The sequence below is a fragment of the Peromyscus leucopus genome, chromosome 1, assembly GCF_004664715.2.
Source record: "Peromyscus leucopus breed LL Stock chromosome 1, UCI_PerLeu_2.1, whole genome shotgun sequence".
In the NCBI taxonomy this organism is placed as follows: Eukaryota; Metazoa; Chordata; class Mammalia; order Rodentia; family Cricetidae; genus Peromyscus; species Peromyscus leucopus.
The window spans coordinates 65,631,488-65,654,487 of NC_051063.1; the positions used below are offsets into that span (position 1 = coordinate 65,631,488).

Sequence of the window (23,000 nt, forward strand, 5' to 3'; positions counted from 1 at the left end):
CACTTTTCTATTGGGGCACTTTCTCTTGGACCCCAGGCTGTATACTGGGAAGAAGCCAAACTGCCCAGTGGACAGGCCTCCCTGTAAGTCAAAGGCTGGGAAGCTTGCTGGCCAGCTCACCCTGCTGGCACATTCTGACAGTCTTCCAACTCCAGCTAATGGACCTGGAGTTGAGCCCACAGTACTGCTCAACCCAAAAGAAATACTCATCTTGAGGAGAAAAGAGCTGAAGACAGTGGAGCACGCTTCCTCATTTGTGTAAAAATCTGAGATGAATAAGCCAGAAGTGAATGGGATGTGATGTTCATAGGAGGCAGGGAGTGGTGGGTGGAGTGGGCGGATAGGAAGGAGTGGGGGAGGGCAGACATAAGTACACAAGGGCACTTCACTGAATTACAAGTGAAGTGAATTACAAAAGCATGCTGTCGGAGGGGCTGGGTGACAAGCAGGAGCCCAGTAGCTGGCAAGTAGTGTCTGGACTAGATCCTACAAGGACATCATAGTAAACAGGTGTTTTCTTGCCTGAGTAAAGTTTGCACCGTGAAACTAGGTTGTGTATATTAATACTGAGTAAAAAAGTAAGTTAAGGGTAATTAAAGCTCAGTCTTTGATCTGTTCTACAAAGAAATCAGGCTGGAGTAGGCTGCTTGAAGCCTATGGTGGGATCTAACTGGATGAAAGATGAAATGGGTCCAGCCATTTCAGCTTAGGGCACCTTGGACACAGTGACACTAAACATAGATCCTACATTTAGTGTCACACTCTAACGAGAAAAGCCTGGCTCACTGAGGAAGTCAATAATTAGAGGAAGATAAGTCTGGAACTTGCCAGAAAGGAAGAGCTCAGATAGTAGCCACTGAAGTTGGAGATACCTGTGTGCCCATCCTGAAGGGTCCCAGCTGGCCATGTGAGTTGTGAGGTCATGATCACATACGCTTTTTTGCCCACAGCATAAAACAGGTACCCTTCAATCCATACATGTTTGACCAGGTAGCATTCTTCCTAACAGAATTCCAAGTTAATACAAAAGGAGGGGATGATGGGAATGGAAAATTACCATTAGGCAAACTACAGAACTGCAAGAAGAGATGTTCTGGGGCCAGCAGGATGGTTTAGGGGATAAAGGTGCTTGCTGCTAAGCCTGATGAGTCCTAGCCCTGGACCTGTGAGAACAGATTCCTACAAGTTGGTCTCTGACCTCCACACATGTACCCAGCTCTTGTCAGTTTTTTAAAAAAAGATGGTCTCATCTTTTTCCCAGTTGTTCCACAAAACAAGTAAATAGTGCCCTTTACTCACAGTGGTCCTGGGCTGGTAGCATCAGAACATTTCTGGAAGTGTAGATTCTGAGATACATGCCCTCTGGTCAGAGTTGTGGCCTTGACTGCTGTGGAGAGAGTGGAGAACTGTGAAGTAACAGGTGTAGCTACCCTTACCTAAAACTGGGATGTCTAAAAATCTGAAAACACATTCAAGAATATACAAGGGTCAGAAGCAGGGCAAGACCTTCCTTACTCCTTTGAGGACTTCAAAGTCTATACAGTACTTTTTAAATTTTAATTAAGAAAAAAACCCATTAGCCAGGTGGTGGTGGCAGTACATGCTTTTAATCCCAGCATGGGGTCGGGGACATAGGCAGGCTGATCTCAAGAATTTGAGGCCAGCCTGGTCTACAGAATAAGTTCCAGGACAGCCAGGGCTACACAGAGAAGCCCTGTTTCAAAAAACAAAACAAACAAACAAAAAAGGTGGAGGAGAGGGAGAAAAGAAAAAACCGAATTTTGCTGGGCATGGTTTCATATGTCAGAGATGCCAGGCAGATCTCTGTAAGTTTGAGGACAGCCAGGACTATAGAGAGACCCTGTCTCAAAAAAAAAAACCAAAACCAAGTCAGGACTATAAAGGAAGGAAGAAAAAAACATCTCTAAAACTGGGCAGTGTGGTGGCACCTGCCTGTAATCCCAGCACTTGGGATATGGAAATGGATCACAAATTCAAGCCAGCTTGGGAAACACGGCAAGGTAAAACAAGATCTGGGTCATGTAGCTCAGCAGCTGACAAGAGTGCTCACCTGGCATTTGCAAAGCCCTAGGTTTGATCCCCAGTACCACAAACCGGGTGTGGTAACACTCCGGAGGTAGAGACAGGAGGTTCACAGTCATTCTTGGTTTACATAGTGAGTTTGTGGCCTGAGATAAAGAGATGAGTTTAAAGCATTTGTTTTGAGACAGGGTCTCTCTATGTAGCCCTGGCTGTCCTGGAACTCATTACATAGACGAGGCTAACCTCAAATTCACAGAGATCTGCCTGCCTCCACATCCTAGAGCACTGGGATTAAAGATGTGCTTTCCTATCCCTCTCCCGCCCCGACCCTTTTTGAGGCATGATTTCATTGTATATCATGCCTCAGCCTCCCAAGTACAGGCATGCTTTACAACACCCAGTTCACCTAATAACCTGAAAATAAGTACTACTGTGATGGTGGAATTTGGCCAAGTCCCTGAAGCTCTGTTCTGTGACAATGCTGCCACCTCTCACTCTTGGCTGTGCCCCTCCCAGGGTGGCATTTGGCGTAGGGCCATTGTACAGTGCCCTCCAGCCACAAGAGCCAGGAGCCATGCTGCTCAAGCCATGGCGTGAGGTCTAAGTGGTGGACACGATTTTGTGCCTGAGTACTTGAACTGTGCAAGACCCAACGTCAGACCACAAGCTTTGCAAAAATCAAAAGCTTTCAAAAGTATTTCCAAACAACTGTTTGGACACTACGAACTGGACATGCTGCCTTCAGTCACTCATCAGCTCAGGACTGCCACCAAAGCCTCATTTCACTTAATCATCATCTCAAAACAGCCGCAAAATTGAGTCCAAAAGCTTTCTTTAGAATAATGCTCTTGCACACCAAGATTTTGTTTTTCAACCTAACACTTGACTTCATGACACTTTCAGGAGTTCTAACCCCATCATTTTGATAGCTCAGGGTCCTGTCTGCTCTGGGTATATGTAGGTACTAGTTTCCATTTTTAAAATGTTAGTTTTTTTACTTGACATAAAACCAGTTGTGGGGGCTGGAGAGATGGCTCAGAGGTTAAGAGCACTGACTGCTCTTCCAGAGTTCCTGAGTTCAATTCCCAGCAACCACATGGTGGCTCACAACCATCTGTAATGAGATCTGGTGCCCTCTTCTGGCCTGCAGACATACATGCTGTATACATAACAAATAAATAAATCTTAAAAAAAAAAAAACAAAAAACAAAAACCGGTTGTGCAGGACCACTTTGGGGAGAGAGCTCCAGACCACATTGGCTCTTCCTGGACTGGAGACATCACCCTTTTGATCATTTCCTTGTTGCTTTGCCTCAAAAATCTCTCTGCTGGTCCTGAGTGACACATACCTCAGGAAATGCATGTGGGACTTGAGGCAGAACAAGTGATGGAATTACAGGCAGGAGCAGGCAGACCAGGTGGGAATGTCAGGTTTCTAGTTTTAGGGACAGGGTCTCTTGAAGTAGTCCAGGCTGTCCTAGAACTTGCTATGTAGATGAAGCTGGCCTTGAACTGCCTGCGAGCAGCAAGTCCCTGCAAGTGCTGCTGAGTCCCTACAAGTGCTGCGACCTGCACCATCCACGTCCCACTGTCACCTGGCAGACAGCTCCCCAGAATGGAATTTTGCCCGTTCTCTTCTCTAGCCATGCTGCATGCAGAGAATGACCCCTTCACAGCACCCTTGGGTATTTTATCTATCTGCAATGTCCAGGGATAAGCAGCTAGCCATCACATTAGCCTACACAAGAACCTTGGCTCTTTAGACTTTAAAGGGATGGTAGCTGGGGCTGGGCCTAACAGCACCGGCACAGAATAATGATGCCAGGCACACAGCAGGTACCCACCATTCCTCCACTGGGTCTCACTATGAGCGGGGCTCCCACTGCAGGCCCTCAGCTGAGGAGAGCAGTGTGTGACGTCTGACTAGAAGCCAGCTGCCACACTTAGCTCTGGACAAGAACTTTCCAGGCATGGCAAGTGGGACAGGACCTAAGAGTAACAGCACAGAACAGTGCCAGGCACCCCCATTCCTCCACTTTCAACAGCCGGGAAGGCTGTCCCAGGACCTCTGGGATAGTTTCTACTTGGCATCTGTTTTACTGCCACTGATGAATGCAACTATCAATAGCTTGTCAAATGACATGACTGATACACAACTGCATCATGAAGAACAACTTTAGAAAAATTTGATTTTTTCAAGACAGGGTTTCTGTGTAGCTCTGGCCTGAAATTTGCTCTGTAGACCAAGCTGTCCTCAAACTCAGAGATCCGCCTGCCTCTGTCTCCCAAGTGTTGGGATCAAAGGCGTGCACTACCACTTCTTGGCAGAAAAAAAATTTTAAAAAAAATTTAAAAAAGATCTCTTATTATCTGTGTATGAGTGGTTAGCCTGAGTTTATGCACATGCATATGCCTGCCTGCCTGCCTGGTACTTCCAGGGCACTGAGCCCCCTGGAACTGGGAGTTACAGCAGGTTGTGAGCCACATGTTGGGTGCTGGGAAGTGAATTAAGGTCCCGTGCAAGAGTAGCGGGTGCTCTTAACTGCTGAGTTATTTCTTCAGCCTCTTTTAATTAATTAAAAAAAAATTGAGACAGGGTCTCACTATGTAATCCTGGCTGGCTGAACTCAAGAGATCTATCAGTCTCTGCCTCCTGTGTGCTGGCATCAAAGGTGTATGCCATCATGCTTAGGTACCCCTCCCCCAGGGTCTCATGTAGCCCAGGTTGGCTTAACTCATTATATCAGTGGATGACTTAATACTCCTGCTCCTCCTCCAATGTATTCGGATTGCATTCCTTTAGGCAAAAATGCATGTTTAAATTCAAATGTATAGGGTGCTTGTGGTGCTACATACCTTTGACCCCAGCACTGTGGAGGCAGAAGCAGGAGGATTTCTGAGCTTGAGGCCAACTTGGACTAAGCAGAGTTCTAGGCTTGCTAGGGATCGAGACCCTGTCTCAAAATAAAAAATTCCACATGTACGCCAGTGGTGCACTCAGGAGGCAGAGGCACTTAAGGATGCTGTAGTTTGATGTCAGCCTGCTCCAGAGTTCCAGGCCAGTGCCACACAGTAAGACCTGTCTGTCTCTCCAAAACAAATCCACATGATTTTTCTTGTCTAGGTCCTCAGCCCAGAAGCACAGCAATGAAACATTTGACAGACACTGGTCTTTTTTTTTTTTTTTTTTTTTTTTGAGACAGGGTTTCTCTATATAGCTTTGAAGCCTGTCCTGGATCTCACTCTGTAGACCAGGCTGGCCTCGAACTCACAGAGATCTACCTGCCTCTGCCTCCTGAGTGCTGGGATCAAAGGTGTGCACCACCACCTCTCAGACAGAAACTGCTTTCTTAAAGGCAATATTCTAGAGGAAGAAATGCTAGGCATTCCAAGTTTGAATATAATAAGACCAATTTAAACTTGAAAACTGTAGGATTCTTGCCTTCTTTAGGCTAGGCATGGTGACATGTACCTGGGAGACTGAAGCAGAGGGGTCTCAAGTTTGAGGCCAGCCTGGGCTGTAGCAGTTAAGAATCGTGTATGGAAACAAAACAGGCCTTCAGAGAGTGCCTATTTGTCAGAAACGACTCTTTAGCCAACACTAGTAACTGCATCCAAAGCACCTGATAGCCTATACTACAGCAACACAGGGAGTCCAGAGGTGGGAGAGCCTGGACTCCCTGGAAGAGACCACGCAGGTCCAGGGCTGTGAGGGGACAGCTAAGCTCAGACAAGCTGCATGCTCACCTCTATTCTGCCTCCTCTACAAGTGGATGGCATGGAAAGTTTTCTAAATACCCCAGTGCAAATGCAGGTTAACATTGGAATGTATCAAACCTTTTGGCAGAACAGACAGCATACAGTCCTGCTATATTAGGACTGTTTTTCCTTGGGTACTGGGACTGATGCTTATAACTTGGCTTTATCTCAGACACTGTAAGCTGCTACAATCAAGATCCAGGACACTTTTTTTTCCCCCTTGACAGTCTCACTATACAGTCTTGATTGTCCTGGAACTATGTAGACCAGGCTGGCCTCAAACTCATCCAGATCTGCCTGCCTCTGCTCTCCCTAGTCCTGAGATAAAAGGCGTGTGCCACTACACCTAGCTACTTTTATTCTTTGAGGCAGGGTCTCCATATGTATCCTTGGTTGGCCTGGTATTAGATATGTAGACCAGGCTGAACTGGAAAACCACAGAGATATGTCTGCTCCTGCCTCCTGCTTTTGGAATTAGGGGCATGTTCCACCACGCCTGGCAGAGAGTGTGATTACTTTTAGGTAAAAATACTTGTAGGTTTTCAATCTTGAACTCAGTGTGAAAGGGAGTGGTATTAACATTAGTTCTGTGATCAGCAGTCATCAGCACACCTTCCTACTTAGCAGGCACAGGCCCAGCTCCCCGACCTGCAGGAGCTCATTGGTTGACTTTCAAAAACACTAAGTGCTGATAGTAGACCAGGCTGGCCTTGAACTCAGAGATCTGCCTGCCTTTAACCCCTGCCTCTATCTCCCAAGTGCTGAGATTAAAATCGTTAGTCACCATTGCCAGACCAAGTGTTGGTAGTTTTACTTTTTTTTTTTTTTTAACTTTTTAATTTTTTTAAAAAACTTTTATATTTTAACTTCTCCGTTTCTTTTTCTTTTTAACTTTTACATTTCTTGCCAGGAAATCTTGACCTGATTTCCAAGGTATTTTAAAATGAATCATAGGTACAGGTGGCATCATATCCCAGCTACAGTTGTTGAGGTCTACTGAGATACAGTATAAAATCTAGCATGCATATAATCTTACCAATATTTTAAAAGTATATTTTCTTCAAAGTACTTAAAAAAAAAAGTACATACACACTAAATGTAGTGACTCTGGGATCTACTTTAAACCAGGCGTTAATCTGTTAGCAACAATTCTGTTGCTCTTTCATGTAATTTTCTTTTTCAGAGGTGGACCCAATTATGGCTTCCCAAGATGAGAAACCAAGTGGCAATTTAGGATAGTTACATTTAGAATCTGTACGGACTCAACCATTCTGCCAAAGGCAAAAAGTGCTCAATTTGTTCCAAAGTGCAATATTCTGAATAATTTCATTATGTGCAACTGAAACAAAGAAAAAGGCTGCAATGGCGTTTGGGTTTAAAAACACTTCACAGTGTGTTGTGTTTATTAAGTAGCTCCACAGAGGTGTGATGGCAGGTACAGTGGGTGAGTAAAGCTGCCTGAGCCTGCTCGGGCGGATCCCTGCACCAGTGGTGATGCAGTCCACTGGGGCTCCAGGGCCAGAGAGGAACGTGGGCGGTGGCCACACCATGTCCAGGTTAAGGCCCAGGGATGGATGGCAGAGACAGAGGGGAGAGCTGGAGAGAGATGTGATGAGATTTTTTTCCTCTCAGATGTTAGTTTTTTGGTCTATAAATTGGAAAGGAAGGCTCAGACTTAAATAAATACATTTGAGTAACGGCCTTTATTGAACAAAGTCCACCAATTTAGCGTCGAGTAGGTTTTCCCTTCAGCAGCAGCACTCATCTCTCCCAAGACTCCAGCTGAGACCCTTCTTCTCCTGTGTCTATGAGGGAAGTGGAGGTGCGTCACTATTCTCAATGGAGAGGACAATGCCTTTTCTTTGATAGAAAACGACCGGCTTAACTATGCAAGACAGCACTTGGTCCTCCAGTCAGTTTCCTTAATTAATTTTGTCCTGGAATATATACAAGTTATTGGTGGCAGCTACAGCAATAATGCTCTCCATGGGGTGCCAGGCTGTGTGAAGGATCTTCTTATTGAAGTCCAAACTGTCCACGCTAATCTCGTCTTTCTTTCTCTTCCCCCCTGTACACACTTTGCGGGGCTTCAGGCTGGCTCGGGGTTTGCTGTTCTCTCTGGAGGCCTCCAGTGTAACGTCCCTCCGAGTGTTTCTGTCAAACATTCTGAAGAAGTTGTTGTAGGACCCCGTCATAATGGCACTGTTCGGGAGAGAAAAGAGGGACACTGAGCACCCCGCAGAGCGAGAAGCACCCAGGGCAATGGCATGAAGCATGGACGCTCCACGAGCCCCAATTTCTACACTATGAGGAAAGAAACGCAGTGCAGGTTCTCCAGTGAATTCACAGATTTTCATGTCCAAGTAACAAGTCATGGGCCCATCATTTTAAACACATGCTTATGAAGGCCAGAAGGAAGTGTCAGAGCCCACACCCCCCACCCCACCCCTGAGGGTCTTCCAGGAGGTCGTGAGCTGTCAGACATGGGGGCTGGGGACGGAACTCCTCCACTTCTCCTAATCAAACTAATGAACAGAAAGGGAGGGGAGAGGAGAGACAGAGGCGGTGGAGTAGAATGTAGGGAGAGTAGGGTAGGGGAAGGAAAGAGAAGAGGAAGAGGAGGAAAACTAACTCTGTCCAAGTCACTTTTAGTCTCAGCACTTGGGAGGCAGAGGCAGGCATATCTCTGTCAGTTTGAGGCCAAGCCTGGTCTATATAGAGAGGCCCAGGGCACCAAGGTCTATGTAATAGAGACTGTCTCAAAAAAAAAAAAAAAACCAACCCCCCCCCCCCAACAACAACAACAACAACAACAAATCCCATCTGTCTTAGTCAAGAACTGATAGTTTACCTTAAGCCTTAGTGTCTCATCAATAATTTAAGTCAAAGCTGGTCATATGCCAGTCATATTTCCCAATGGAGGCTAACTCATTTATCAAACAATGTGACTAATTTAATTTCTAAGTTTCTTTCAAAGCCTGGTTCAGTGGATGGTGCACATCTGTAATCCTACCTACCACTCAGACAGCTGAGGCAGGAGTCAGAGTAGCAATCTGATCCACGACTTGGAAAGAGTAATGTGCATTTGGTTTGCAAGTCATTTAACTGTATATGTGCATGCAGGCCGAGGCTGACAAGTTTCTTCCTTAATTGTTCTTCAAGTTACTTATTGAGACAGGGTTTCTCACTGAATTGGACTGCCCTGATTCTAACTAGTCTAGCTGCCCAGCTTGCCCGTGATATTATGTGTCTGTTGTCCCCGTGGGAATTATGTTCCACTGATGGGATTACAAGCAGGTGCCATACAGGGAGGATTTTGTTTTGTGTTATAGAGATAAGATTTCATGTAGCTCATGCTGGCCTCAAACTTGCTATGTAGAGGAGGATGACCACAAACTCCTGATTTTCCTGTAGGTGCAAGGAATACAGCTGTGTGCCAACACACCTACTTATACAGTGAATAGAGGCAAGCTTGGTCTACACAATACATAATACTATTTCAAAACCAAAAAACTACACTCCACATTGCCCTCTGACTTCCCTGGCAAGTGAAGACCAACCAACCACATCTGTCCTCTCCTTGGAAAACCTCAAGCTCTCCTACTCCAGGATTTCTTTGTGTAGCTTTGAAGCCTGTCCTGGAACTTGCTCTGTAAACCAGGCTGGCCTCAAACTCCTGCCTTAAAGGCGTGCGCACCACTGCCACCACCCAGCAGGAAGAAGTATCTTCTCATCAGCATGGGTGTGAAACAATAACCAGCAGGTGTCCTTTATGAGGACAGACAGTGCCTGCACTAAAGTAGGCATCTCCTGACCTTCCCAGCACCTGAGGGCAGCAAGAGAATCATGGTAGCAAGTGTCAGGTCTGCCCCTGCCCAGGGACCAAAACAAAGCAGATGGAGCAGAGCAAGGCAGTGCTTCATAGCAGCAGGGTACCAGGCACGGACAGCGACTGTACCAAAGACTACACTCCAGTTCACTGGGACCCATGGAGAAGCTTCTGGGCAAGCAGATGGAGGAGAGACCCCAGGAATGAATGGACTGAGCAAACATTACTAGAACTTTGCATAGTCTTGGGGATGTGTCATCTCTGAGATAGTTAAATTCTACTCTCTAGAAGGATACCTCCCACCGTTCCCAGAAAGGCAATTTCCCCGAAAAGCAAATGGATGTAACTTCCATGCAGATGTATTTTGAATAGTTACAGGTCTTTTTTTGTTGCTGGGATTCCAATTTCAGGACCTCTCCACATTCAGCAGGTGCTTTACCACTTAGCTATACCCTGAGTCCTGTTCCTAATTCTGTGATCCAGGCCAGTCTGTTCACTGATGCCCAGGGCCTTTTATTATTACACATAGGTAATTTAGCTGTATGTTCTCCAGAGGCCACTGAGCAGGCTGGTTGATAACATTTTCTTGTCTTTATATGCAAAATTCTTCCAGCACACTGCTGTTACCTGAGTACTACAGGAGGCAGGGTAATACCATTGGCCATTATTCCCACTTTGTTCTTCTAAAGCAAACTAGTAGTCATTATTATTTTCTGAGGCAGGTTCTTATAGTGTAGCTCTAATTGCCCTGGAGCTCACTATGTAGATCAGTGTGACTGTGAACTCAGAGATCTACCTGCCTCTGTCTTCAAGGTGCTATTAAAGCCATGCACACCATACCTGGTGGTCACTCTTTTAAACTTGTAATTCTTCATATATTATGAACATTTATCTCCATGGCTACTATTTTTTATATTTATATGTGCACTTGTGTGTTGGTACATGTGCATGCACATGAACCTGGAGGTCTTTGGTTGATCTCATGTCTCTTTCTCAGTCACTTCATTAAAAATAAAAATTTCCGGTGGGTGCCTGTTCTGCATGTGAGTACATCTGTACACCAATTGTGTGCCTACTGCCCCTAGAGACTGGAGGAGGGTTTCATTTTAGATCTCCCTAGAACTGAAGTTACAGTGAGCTACCATGTGGTGCTGGAACTGAACCTGGGTCCTCTGGGGAAAAAAAGATAGTGTTTTTAATTGCTGTGTTATTTCTCCAGCCCCACCATCTTACTGTTTTCAGACAGGGTTACTGAATCCCAGATGCTGGAGCATCTGGGAAGCCAGCTATGCACTGCCATAGTTAGCTTTTAGGTGGTGGCATGGATCCAAACTCAGATCCTCATGCTTGCATGGAAAGTACTTTACTAACTGAGCTATCGCCACAACAATGATTTTTTTTTTTTTTTTTGGTTGAGACAGGGTCTATGCAGCCCAGGCTATTCTTGAACTCACAAAAACCTTCCTGCCTCTGCCTCCTCAATGCTGGGACTGAAGAGGTGTACCACTATTCTTGGCTGGCTCTCCTTTTTATTTTTAAAGTATTATTGTGTGTGTGCATCATACACATGCAGATGCCTGTAGAGAGGGAATTGGATTCCCAAATATTTGAGTTTCAAGTGATTTTAAGCTGCCAAGTGGGTGCTGGGAACTGAACTAGTCTTCTGCAAGAGCTGTGAATCCTCTTAACCACTGAGCTATCTCTCTAGCCTGTGGCTATTATTTTTAATGCAGTTAAATTCTGTAATGTTTTTCCTCCAGACCTGGGCTTCTGAGGCCTTGTTTCCATTTTCAGACCCTGCAAATGTGCTCTCCTGAATTTTCTCCCCGTCTTTAAACACACCGGCCTTATTTACTGCAGTGTGGGGAGGGCTCTGGTTTTTGCCTACCCAGGACAAGTTAATACCATTTCGTCCATAGGGTCACAAGGCATCAACTTTACTTACAACTGGCATCCATGATGTTCACCTAGATCTCTGTCCTGCTGAAGGACACCCTGTGGTGACTTTCTTCAGCTCTTACTCCAGAACTTTCACTAAGTGTACAATGGTTTTCTAACTCCTGAAGTCAGTTAGTTCTGTAGGAACAGAAAGTGAGTCTGGCTTTGTTGGTTTTCTTGCGTCCTCTTGCCATGTGATTTCTTTCTCTGACACCTGTCATGTGATGCTCATTAGAGACTGAACAGATCAAACTATTTCATCTAGGACTTTCAGTCTCTAAAACTGTGGGCCAAACCAGAGGCTAAACAAACCTTTTCTTTATGAACTCACCAGGCTCATGGATTCTGATGTCACACAGAACCGAGTTAGGCAGCTTCTGTGGAGAAGTATGTTTTCAGCCTCAACATTCACTCTGCATAGTGTGTGTTTTTTTAAGGCCACTTTTAATAAGTCTTTTTTAAAAAATACTTTTTTAAACTTTACTTTATGTACATTGGTATGAGGGTGTCAGATCCCCTGGAACTGGAGTTAGAGACAGTTGTGAGGTGCCATGTGGGCGCTGGGAATTGAACCCGGGTCCTCTGGAAGAGCAGCCAGTGCTCTTAACCACCGAACCATCTCTCCAGCCCCATCAGACCACTTTTAACATCCACTTCTGGTGTCCTGTAATTTCATTATGATGTGGACAGGTTACCTTTGCACTTATTTTGCTGTGGAGTTCTGTGCTTCCTGGATGAGCTGCTGAAAACCTCTGGACATTACTATTTTAAAATTAGGATGTACTAATCATATAGCGGGAGATTTATCATCAGTCTAATACTAGCTCCTTCAAAAGCCCTAAAGTTTTGGAGACTCCTCTCCAGTTGGCTGTATGGCATATTGTATCTTCTTTGCACTTGATATTGTTTCCTTTTAAAATTTTAAAAATTATTTTATGTGTTGGGGTATTTTGCTTACATGTATGTAGATACCATATGTGTGCCTATGGCCCAAGAAGGCCAGAAAGTGGTCTTTCATCTCCTGGAAGTAGAGTTACAGACAGTTGTGAGCTGGCTGGGAATTGAACTGAGGTCCTCTAGAAGAGCAGTTAGTGCTCTTAACCACCTAGCCATTTCTACAGCCTCAGTACATTGTTGTCATCATTTTAAGGACAGAGTCTCAATATGTAGCCCAGGCCTCAGCTTCCCAGTGTTGGTGTTACAAGGACATGCCACCATGCTTCCATATTTCTTTTTCTTTTTTTAAAAAATAATTTATTTAACTTTATTTAATGTGCATTGGTGTGAAGATGTCAGACCCCAGGGAACTAGAGTTACAGACAGTTGTTAGCTGCCATGTGGGTGACTGGGAATTGAACCTGGGTCCTCTGGAAGAGCAGCCAATGCTCTTAACTGCTGAGCCATCTCTCCAGCCCTACTTCCATATTTCTTAACTGTCATGTTTCCCAGCTCTTTGGGCTCTGGAGTTGTATTATGGGTAACTTCTGATCTTCCTTGTAGTTGATCAATCTTTAGTTAGACTGGGTTCTGTTGTATCTCTCATTTCTAGAAGTTGTTTGTGCTAGAAATCTCCTAGAACATTTTAATAGTCTTTTGTTCTTTGTTCACCTTTTTGGTTCTGCCTTTCATCTGCACCTACTTCAGATCTGTAACCTACTTTATAATCTGTAACTTAGACTTAACTACATTTGAATTCTTAGGTGTTATGCCAAGTGTGGTAGTGGACACCTCTAATTCCATAATTCAGGAGGCTGAGGTAAAAGGATCGTGAGTTCAAGGCCCTCCAAGCTACAAAGCAAGAACCTGTGCCAAAAAGAAAAAAGGGCCGAGGACATAGTGATGTAATTTTGTTGGCAGAGTGTTTGCCTAGAATGCATGAAACTCTGGGCTGGATTCCTAGTACCACATAAATTGGGCGAGGTAACACATCTATAATCCTAGCACATGGGAGGTGAAGGCAGGAGGATCAAGAGTTCAAAGCCATCCTCAACTAAATCTTGAGTTTGAGGCAAGCCTGGGATATATCAGACCCTGTCAGTCAAAGTAAAAACAAACAATATAAAGAAGATTCCTAGAAACTCTATTGTTTCTGTTGCGTGTGACAGCATTTTCCTGAATACACTTGATAAATTTTCCCTGTGAGCTTAACTGATTTCATACTGGTAGAGTCCTGAGAGCTGGGGTGGGGTGGGGGAACACAACACACACCGTGAAGCAGCCTTGCAAGCTTTTCATTGAGTTTTAAAATATTCATGAATGCTTTCTACATTCATGAACCTTAAGGAAGAGGGTATTAAATAGAGTCTGCATGCTGTAAAAACAGTAACCAACCCACTTCTCCTCCAGCTCAGGATAAGTTGGCTGCAATGCCAGACTCAGAGCCTCAAGGTTTATGGCAGGCCCACAAATCACTTTGGCAGCCATGCCAGCATGAAGCTCATGCTGCTTGTTCTAGCCTGATGACTGCAGTGCTTGGCCTCTGAACGTCTAAACTGGCATGCTAGTTAATCTGTGAGCAGTCCAAGAAAAGATTTGCCAAGGATGCTCAGCTCTGCCCCTGGGCAAGCATTTAGCTCTTCAGTGTGAGGTAGGTCTCCCATAACACACAGGTAGAACAGATCTCAAAGTTCTGCAAGGGTACAAAATAGAGACACATTGTAGGGATGAGCATTTGGGGCTGAGGCAGCAATTCTAGTGTGTGAGCTCAACTATTACTTAATGAAGTACTTGTACTGTAGCTAATGTTTCTGGGTATTTAGAGATCATTTTGAGACAGGGTCTTGCTGTATAGCCCAAGCTAGCTTTGAACTGGTGGTGGTCCTGCCTTAGCACAAAATGCTGTAATTCAGACTGTGTGCCACTATATCCCAGCCATTTATGTTGAAGGGCATTTCAGTGTCTAGTCACTTAAATTCTCAACAGAAATTCTATAAAATGATGATCTCAGAGAATCTAATTACATCATCTGAGACATGACTTCTTTTGGGATGATTTCAAAGACCTCTCAGCAGCACTAAAAACAGTTTGATCTGTACAGAATGTGTATGAGATAAATGATGCAGCCTAAGACTGCACTGAGGCAGCATGCCCCAGCAGTTATAGGAGGGCTGTAGCCTTTTTTTTTCTTCTTCAAAGATTTATTTATTATGTATACAGTGTTCTGTCTGCACGTATCCCTGCAGGCCAGAAGAGGGCACCAGATCTCATTACTGATGGTCATGAGCCACCATGTGGTTGCTGGGAATTGAACTCAGAACCTCTGGAAGAGCAGCCAGTGCTCTTAACCTCTGAGCCATCTCTCCAGCCCCAGTAGTAGCTTGTTTCTTAAACCCCTCTAAATAGAGGCAAACTGCAAGGTAGCCTTTTGGACTAATAGATGACCCTCCTTCCTACCTTCCCTCCCTCCCTTCCTCCCTTCCCTCCTTCCACTTATCTGTGTAATCATTCACTGAGCACTCTACAACTATCATGAACCACGGTGCACTGTTGGTGAGGAAAGGTCTGCTCAAATGACTGGTTTTTCCAGAGATAGATCACAGAACAAATAAAGCCATCAGCATCCTGCAACTGACTAAGATGCCCTTCCTGGTAGCACTCAGTCTGAGGGGCTTGCTAGAGACCCTGAAAAGAACCAGCACTTTGGATGCCAGCATGGTATGACACCGGCAGCCTCACCTGTCTGAACCATTCCAGCAGCATTCGAACTTGTCAAAGATGCAGTCGTTCTCATACAAGGAGCAGAGCTTGCTTCGTAGGTACTCATGTACCTGGTGGGTCTCCACAGGCCTGCCCTCCATGTTGAGGTCCCATACCTTCACCGACAGATAGTCTCTGGTCATCATGTACCGACCACTGTGGCTGAACTTGACGTCAGATATAGACGAGATAATTTCTGAGAAAAAGGATCTACTGCTGGGGTCTTCTGGCTCTTCAAAAACTGAAAAACAAAGCGAGCACTTTCAGCTACTGTGCTACATCAGAAGACTACCATCCTAAAGTCAGCAGGGGCTGCTCAGAGATCCTGGGGGACTCGGTGTCACCCTCACTCCCTTAGCTTTCTGATTGTCTTTCATCTACCATCAGTGCCCACAGCAAGGTACAGGCCTTCAAATTCATGCAGACCCTGGACCACAGTCCTGTGGGGACCCAGCACCTTAGTACGCATGGGAACACAACTGCCAGTGTTTGAACCTCAAGGCACTGGGCTGGGGACATGATGTGCTGCCTATTTGACCACACCACAGGAATATATGTAGCACACAAACACAGTGCTCTGGGCCCCTTGAAAGAGCCTGCTATGTGGAGGGCACGGAGCTTGCAGGACTGAGTGTCACTTAACTTAAGCCAACATCGTGGCTAGCTACACGATGGGACTCCTGGACCAGTCCAGAGAGCAAAGGAGTTTGTCTACTGCAGTGAGTGGCTTGCTCCACCATGATCTGAATGGAAGAGTATCATCGCTTCCTCTTAGAACTAGCTTTGTCTGCAGCAGCTCGACAGTTCCCTGCACCTGGTACCCATTGCCGAGGGAGGTCTTCTACCCAAGCTACTGGGTCTCCCAGCACACAGCCATGCCCATGCCATATCATGCTTCAGGTTGGGAGATACATTTCCTTTACTTGAAGCTTCTCCAGAGTTTCCTTCATTCTTCTCTGTGTAGGCGTTTGTGATGTTTGCTGGCTCTGCGTGGGACATACAGACTGGAAGCCAGCTAGTGCCAACACTAAGCATTTACTCAATTAACGTAGTGCTGACAAGGTCAACTCTTCTTGGAACCTAAAGTTGTTCACTGAGGGAACCACGTCTGAAGACCCAAGCTACACATCCTGGCAGCGTTTCATTGCAGAACTGTAACAGGAACAGCATTCTATGATACACTTCGGCTTTAGGAGAAGCATTTCTCAATGGATACACTTTGTTAAGCACCCCTGGGTCTGCACACACTTCACGGTGCCGCACTCCAGAGTAGCTGAGCAAGAGTTGCTTCCCTGTTTGCAAAAGTGCTCCAGTATGAGAGTGGGAAGCTCTACCGGACAGTTATACATGGTGGTTTTCTGAGATGGTGTATGAGAATAACACAGACATCAACAGTAGGCTTTAAAGTTGGGTCTTACAAAAATCCCCTTGGAACTGGAGTTTTTGTTGTTGTTAGGACAGGGTCTTACTATGTAGCCCTGGCTGAACTCACTCTATAGACAGTTTGCCTGGAAGTTTGCCTGCCTCTGCCTCTAGAGCACCTTTATTTGAAGCTCCTCCAGAAGGGCGTGGCTTTGTTTTTGCTGGAAAGCTGGAGTACAGGCAGTTGTAAACCACTTGAAATGGGTAGTGGAAACCAAACTCAGGTCCTATCTAAGAGCAGTACATACCTTAACAGGTGAGCCATCTTTCCAACCCTCCATCCCCACCCTCTAGTTGAGATCAAGTCTCTTCCTGGGCCTCAGGCATACAGCATTTTATCTCCTGGGTCAGTTCTTTAAAGCTACAGATAACAGAGGTGGAATGCACTCTTGATGGCTATGGCCCAGGTCCTGCCACACAAAAGAGGCCATGATGATGGTACTCTCCTGGATGGACCCAGGTCAGGGGGAACTCAGGGAAGATGCCAAGCTGAGGCAGAGCAGAGGAAAGCTGCTGGAGCAGCTCTTTATGAGCATGCTCCAGGTCTGCAGAGGACATGGAAGATGTCCACCAGTGCAAACAGCTAGTTTCTGGAAAACAAGGGTATTCCTAGGAGACTTACACTTGGCATGCCTGTCACACAGGGCAGAGGAACGCATGTCACACAGTCTGATGGTCCCCTTGCTACTGCTGTAGACGAACACGTTGCATTGGTGTGGGTGGAACTCAGCGGCAGTGATGACTTCTGTCAGCTCCTCCATGTTAGCTGGCTTGATGTCCACGATGTCTGGAGTGCGATGTTAAGGCATACTTGGCCATCCAAGGGAAATTTGACAGACAACTGTGCAGTGAGGCTTAAGGGAAGAGCTGCAGGAGACTGCCACAGAGGAGCCCATAGCAAGGGGCTTCAGGTGGACGCAGGACAGTGCCTGACTATGACAGAGCACACGGAATGACACCTACAAAGGCAAGCAGTGCCATCTACACATATTTCTATCTATAACTAATATAAAACATTATCAAATTACAAATGATTTTGCTTTCCTAATTATTTGACTTTAAGAGCTTGCTTAGAGTTGCCAGAGCAATACAAACACAGCAGAAGTCAATCATGGTGATCAGCCAATGGAAATTAAGAAAAACAAAATGCAATGTATGAGTCTATATTGTATCATTGGCTGCCACAATTAAGAGACAGGAAACCAGAGGGACTAGAGACAGTATGAGCCTCAAGTTGCCCAGTCAGTGTCACGCTGCTGAAGAGAGGGGACCCAGAGTCTGATGACACCCTCAAGTTAAGGAGATGGAAAGTTGACAGAGTTACAGGGTAAAGCACCAGAGAAGCAGCTGGGAGTCAAGGCTCTGAGACCTCACAGAAACTGTGTGATGAGACAGCAAGGCAGCCTGGGGCAAGAATAAGTACTGTGACCTCTACGGGGACAAGAACTACAGTGCTTAGAGCTCCGACAAACCCCTGATGGCAGAGCAGTCAGGCAGGACATGAATGGTTCACCTGAGTGCAAGGGGTGGGAGGCAGATGGCAGTAGCAGAGGCTGATCCAAGGAGACTGAAAGTTTCTCACACGAACGTTCAGGCAGAGATATGTATCTTTAGGAATACCCAGTCACAAAGATCTACTCTAGAACATACTGCATTCAAAAGGTCAGTGTCTGAGGGACCAGGTTATAGCTGCCCATGAGAAGTAACTGCGCAATAATGATGGAAACAAGAAGGGGCAGTACCTGGTAAAGGATACTGAAGCTTCTATCTGTGATTTCTAAATGCCAAAGGTTAATTCTCAGATCATCTGCAGAGAGATATGTTTCATGATCACTATTTACTGAAATGGAATTAATGTGATATGTATGAGCATTTGCAAAAATTCGTCGCGGACTTGCTTCTACCATAAGGTCCATGGGCTTCAATATTGGAACCTAAAAATGGAATGGAGAAAGGAATTCAAAACAAAGGTCACAACAGCATAGCACATGGTATTTAGACAAGAAAAGGGATAAACAGAAGTTTACTAGAGCTGTGCAACACCTCAAACCAGGAGAGCTGCTACAGAGTATATATAGAGTGGAAAGCTATCTGTTCACAGCTATTCCTCCTTGTTCCCATATAGAGGTAATATGGCCTTGTTGGAAACAGGAAGGTAAACTGCCCTAATCAATGTTCTCCAGGTCACCAAGGTACCATTCTCTTGGCAGTTCTCTGGTGACCAGGGCTGAGTCATGAGATAGCAACACCTTGTCTTTATAGCTGAGTGCACAAACTTCTGCTCTCATAGCACTGGCAGTCTGCTTCAGTGTCCACTCATGGGCCACAGAGGTGGGGTGTATGCATATGTAGGGATCAATACACAGCATGCAAGAGGTCCTCTGGGCTGAGAAGGCTCTACCTCCTGATGTAGGGCTCACTACAGTCTGAATCCTTCATGTAAAGGTCTCAGTGCCACGGTCCCAGAGGCTTCTGGGGGTATAAGCTGCTAGGTGCAAAGGGAGAGACAGGGAGAAAGATGGCCTAGCCAGAGCACTTGTGCCCAACACAGGCTTAAGAGTTAGTCTAAAGGAGCAGCACCACATGAGAGAAGAGAAAAAGGCTTCTATCTCTCTCATCCAGGGAAGGGAAGCCTAAGGTTCCAGTAAAGGTCAAATGCTAGAGTCATTTTTATTGCTTTAACTAGACACTAAGAAACTTAAAGGCTTAGAAGAACCTCTCAATTGAGTCTTCCCTGTCCAAATCTATAAAAGTGAGCCTGCCTAGGTAAATGTGTAGTGATGCTGTTCTCATTTTAGCCTAGGTTGGTGCTGGCCACACCCTGGGGTTCCCTAGAACACAAATGACAGTTCTACAATGTGCAGGGCTAAGACACACACTGCCATGATCCTCTACTGTTTCCAGCTAACCAAAGCAGCAGCAACCGCAATCCTAATTGAAAGGGCTCTTTTAACCACAGTTAAAAGAACTAAAATAACAGGGGAAAAAATGCCTGAAAGACTAATGTCTCCATCTCTTGCTCAGGCCAGATGGTTCACTCTGAGCTCTGAGAAGCAGAAACTCCAATACAGACCTAAGAATATCACAGAACTGCCGGCCAATGATTCTGTCCTCACACTGTGCCAACGCAATATCACCTCTCTCATATGGTTCACTTTGGCCACCAATCAGACAGGTTTTATTCAGGTTAACTCTGTCAAAGAAGCCTGGAATAAAATCACACCGGACCTGGTAGGACCTGAGTTTTCTCAATAAGCACATGAGCTTATAGGCTATGCAGAGGTCTGGGAGGAGAGGATCTCAGTGTTTGTGAAGGGCTGTGTGCACAAGTGGGGTGGAGCTGGTGGCAGGGAAGGTAAGGCCAGAGCAGGGGGTTTCAGAGAACTTGGCAGCAGCACCGTACACCATGGGATATATAAAACAAAATGTATCCACACTAAGTCAGACAGGCAAACACAGCACACTATGCCAAAACTGATCAATGGTATGGAAGAGGGTATCTGAGTTCCTAGGACTTAGACCTGAACAAACAGTATCTCTTTTCTTGGCCTGGTATCAGACTAACTGTTAGAAGAGGAAAATTGTCCTGGATAATCAGCCCAAGTCTGCCCACCATCTTTGTGCAGGGACAGCCCTCATGGGGCTGTCACCACTCTCTAGCTTTCACAAGCATGTGGGACATCAGAGACTGCATACACTCCAGCTGCTGAGCCTGAGGCATCCTATTAGGAAAAAGGCTGCCACATATCAGCAGCACTGGAGACAGCTACTTTCAACAAACAAAGTCTTAAACCTCACTGAAGCACCTGTAATCCACCTATTTCCAAAACATAGCTGTGCTCTGCTCCTTCCCAGGTGCCACTGTTTGCACTGAGGCCACCATTAAAAGTATCAATGATCAGGTCCAAGAGGGGAAGAATTAAAATAAAAAAATCTACTAGTGTCCTACAGTTAGCTCAGAGGAAACTTCACCAGCTCCACTGGTAATGTCTTGCTGGGTCATTGGTCATCCTACTCCACCAGCAAGCACTCTGGATTCTACCACAGAAGCTCAGCTGGCCTGAGTCCTTCTTACTAGAAGCTCTGCCAGGAAACCAAACATGAGCCTTTCCCTCAGCACCACTGTATTTCTGAAGATTGTGACCTTGGTGACACTGACGAATGCCATTTTCAACAAGTACACAACAAGGAGGGCCACTACTATTATTACAGATGAGCCAGGAAGGTAGAGCCTGTTACACTTCAACAGATGATCTAACTGTTTTGGATTAATTTCTGAAAAGTGCTGGAAAGGTTAAAGAAAATACAGCATATACCCGTAGTGCCGTAATTCTAAATGGGTCTCGAAGTCGTCCATCTTCATCTTTCAAGTTATAACCTTCTGCTCTTTTATCCCGTTCACTTATTTTCCATAATTTAATAGTTTTATCTGAAAATAAAAACCTTATTCTTCATATTAAAAGAAAAACCACCAATAACATGTATCACTATCATTTGGCCGTTCTAGGACATTTTTGCCTGCCTAAGCTGGTGTCTAAGCTTGGCACTGGGGAGGTGGCTCACTGGTTAAGAGCAGTTCCTTAGCAAGCATGAGACTCCAGGTTCAAATTCCTAGCCATGTCCCTATAACCCCAGCACTGTTTGGGGTTATTCAAAGGAATGATGGGAGAGTGATAGTGCAGGACATCCAATGGCCTCCAGAAGCATGTGTACATACGCATTCACCACATATGTGCACATACATCATACACATACAAGAACTAAATAAAGATGTAGACAAATATACAAATACTTCTTTTTGCAGAGTTTGAATTTCCTAGCTATTTTTTTCACCTTAGCTGACAATTCACTCTCTCGAAAGTTTAAAGCAGAGACAACCTCTAGAATTATCTGAAATAAGAATCCATCCACACTAAAATTAAAAATAAATTAAATCAAATAGCCTTTTACAATTCTCACCATTTGTAGAGAGTAGAAAATGAGCAGCATTCTGTTGCGGTAACCACCTGATTTTATTAATTTTTTCTTCAATTTCTAGACTTTTCAAATAGTCAAACTCTGGCTCATGACTCTGAAAGGTACTGTAAACATTGTACTCTCCCCTAGAGTGACCGCGGCCTTTATTCTGCAAGGAAACATGACAGCTTCTTTAATGAACACAGCACAATGCAGCTACATCTTTACTACTATCAACATGAGCATTACATGATCCCACAGATTCTGAAGTTAATAAAGGTCTTAGTTCAAAACCTCTGAGGAAGCTTACATTAATGCACTTGGAAGGAAACACAGAAGGCTGCAGCCTTTCACTGCACATCTAGGTATTCTCTGCAGTGGACAAGCAGCTTTGTGGGGCCATGATTAAGTTTGTTTGTAGATGTGCTCCCCTCCTCCACCTTCTCTTTCCTTGTAACTGTTAAACTGGCCCCAGGTCCTTTAAGTTTACAATGTAGCCAAAGTTTCAGGGCCTAAGTGTTGTGGAATATTATTTTAAGGTGTGTTACTTTTGTTTATGCTCTGGAACTTTTGTTTAATGATGCAAAGATGTGTTATATTTATTTGATTAAATAAAATTCACCTGGGGCCAGGAGGCTGAGTCAGCAACTAGCTGACAGGAAGTGGTAGAGAGGAGCCAGGTGGAGAAGGGCTTTTAAGTGGGGGCAAGGAGGAGCACCAAGGCTTGAGAGGAGGTGAGCAACTTGCTATTCAGCCTCTCTGAGGAGCAGAATTCCACCTCAACCTGCAAATCTATCCATCCATCCATCCATCTATCTAGGCTTTTTGAGACAGGATTTCTTTTCTGTGTAGCTTTGGAGTCTGTCCTGGAACTCACCCTGTAGACGAGGCTGGCGAATCTTGAGTTCTTTAGAGGGACAGAGATTTAGTTAAGTTCTCTTTGTAGCTTTGAAAGAGTTGGAGCGTGAAGGAACAGAATTCCCTTTTCCCTCAGGCTGAGGCTCTGGCAGCCTCAATGCTGTAGCAGCGGGAGTTGCAGTTGCTGATTTGGACCTCTGTTCTTAAAAGGCAGCAACAATTCAATGAAAGAACAACGCCCAAGTCCTACCTATTGCAGTCCCTGCCAGCTAACCTTGGCCTCCAGTTCCAGTATACCAGTACAAAAAGAAAGCGAGACAAACACAGGTTTTATGTGGCCACATCAGGGCCTAATGGCTAAAGGCTCATTTATAGGGATATGAGTTTTAAATAGAGAAAAAACTGGAATCGAAGCACAAGAGGTATGTGTAGCCTGGGAGTCTTGTTCAGAGTGTTTTTATCTAGTTGTTTCCATTCTGGTTCCTACTGCTTGTACTAG

General features: G+C 45.1%; 1 protein-coding gene across 3 annotated transcripts in view; it reads right to left on the minus strand.

Moving 5' to 3' along the window:
* Positions 1 to 7,170: 7,170 nt before the first annotated feature.
* The window catches only part of Ppp2r2d (protein phosphatase 2 regulatory subunit Bdelta), a 38,137-nt gene continuing 22,307 nt past the window's right edge, over positions 7,171 to 23,000 (minus strand). The window contains exons 4-9 of one of the 3 annotated variants that reach the window (XM_028869231.2): positions 21,647 to 21,812; positions 21,004 to 21,116; positions 18,444 to 18,621; positions 17,310 to 17,474; positions 15,245 to 15,506; positions 7,171 to 8,004 (exon numbers count right to left, since the gene is read on the minus strand). In XM_028869231.2, coding sequence (XP_028725064.1) covers positions 7,725 to 8,004; positions 15,245 to 15,506; positions 17,310 to 17,474; positions 18,444 to 18,621; positions 21,004 to 21,116; positions 21,647 to 21,812 — 1,164 coding nt within the window. In that variant the 3' untranslated portion in view covers positions 7,171 to 7,724. Of the gene's footprint in view, positions 8,005 to 15,244; positions 15,507 to 17,309; positions 17,475 to 18,443; positions 18,622 to 21,003; positions 21,117 to 21,646; positions 21,813 to 23,000 lie in introns of those variants that run through there. The other 2 variants (XM_028869240.2, XM_028869251.2) reach the window with 2 other exon arrangements.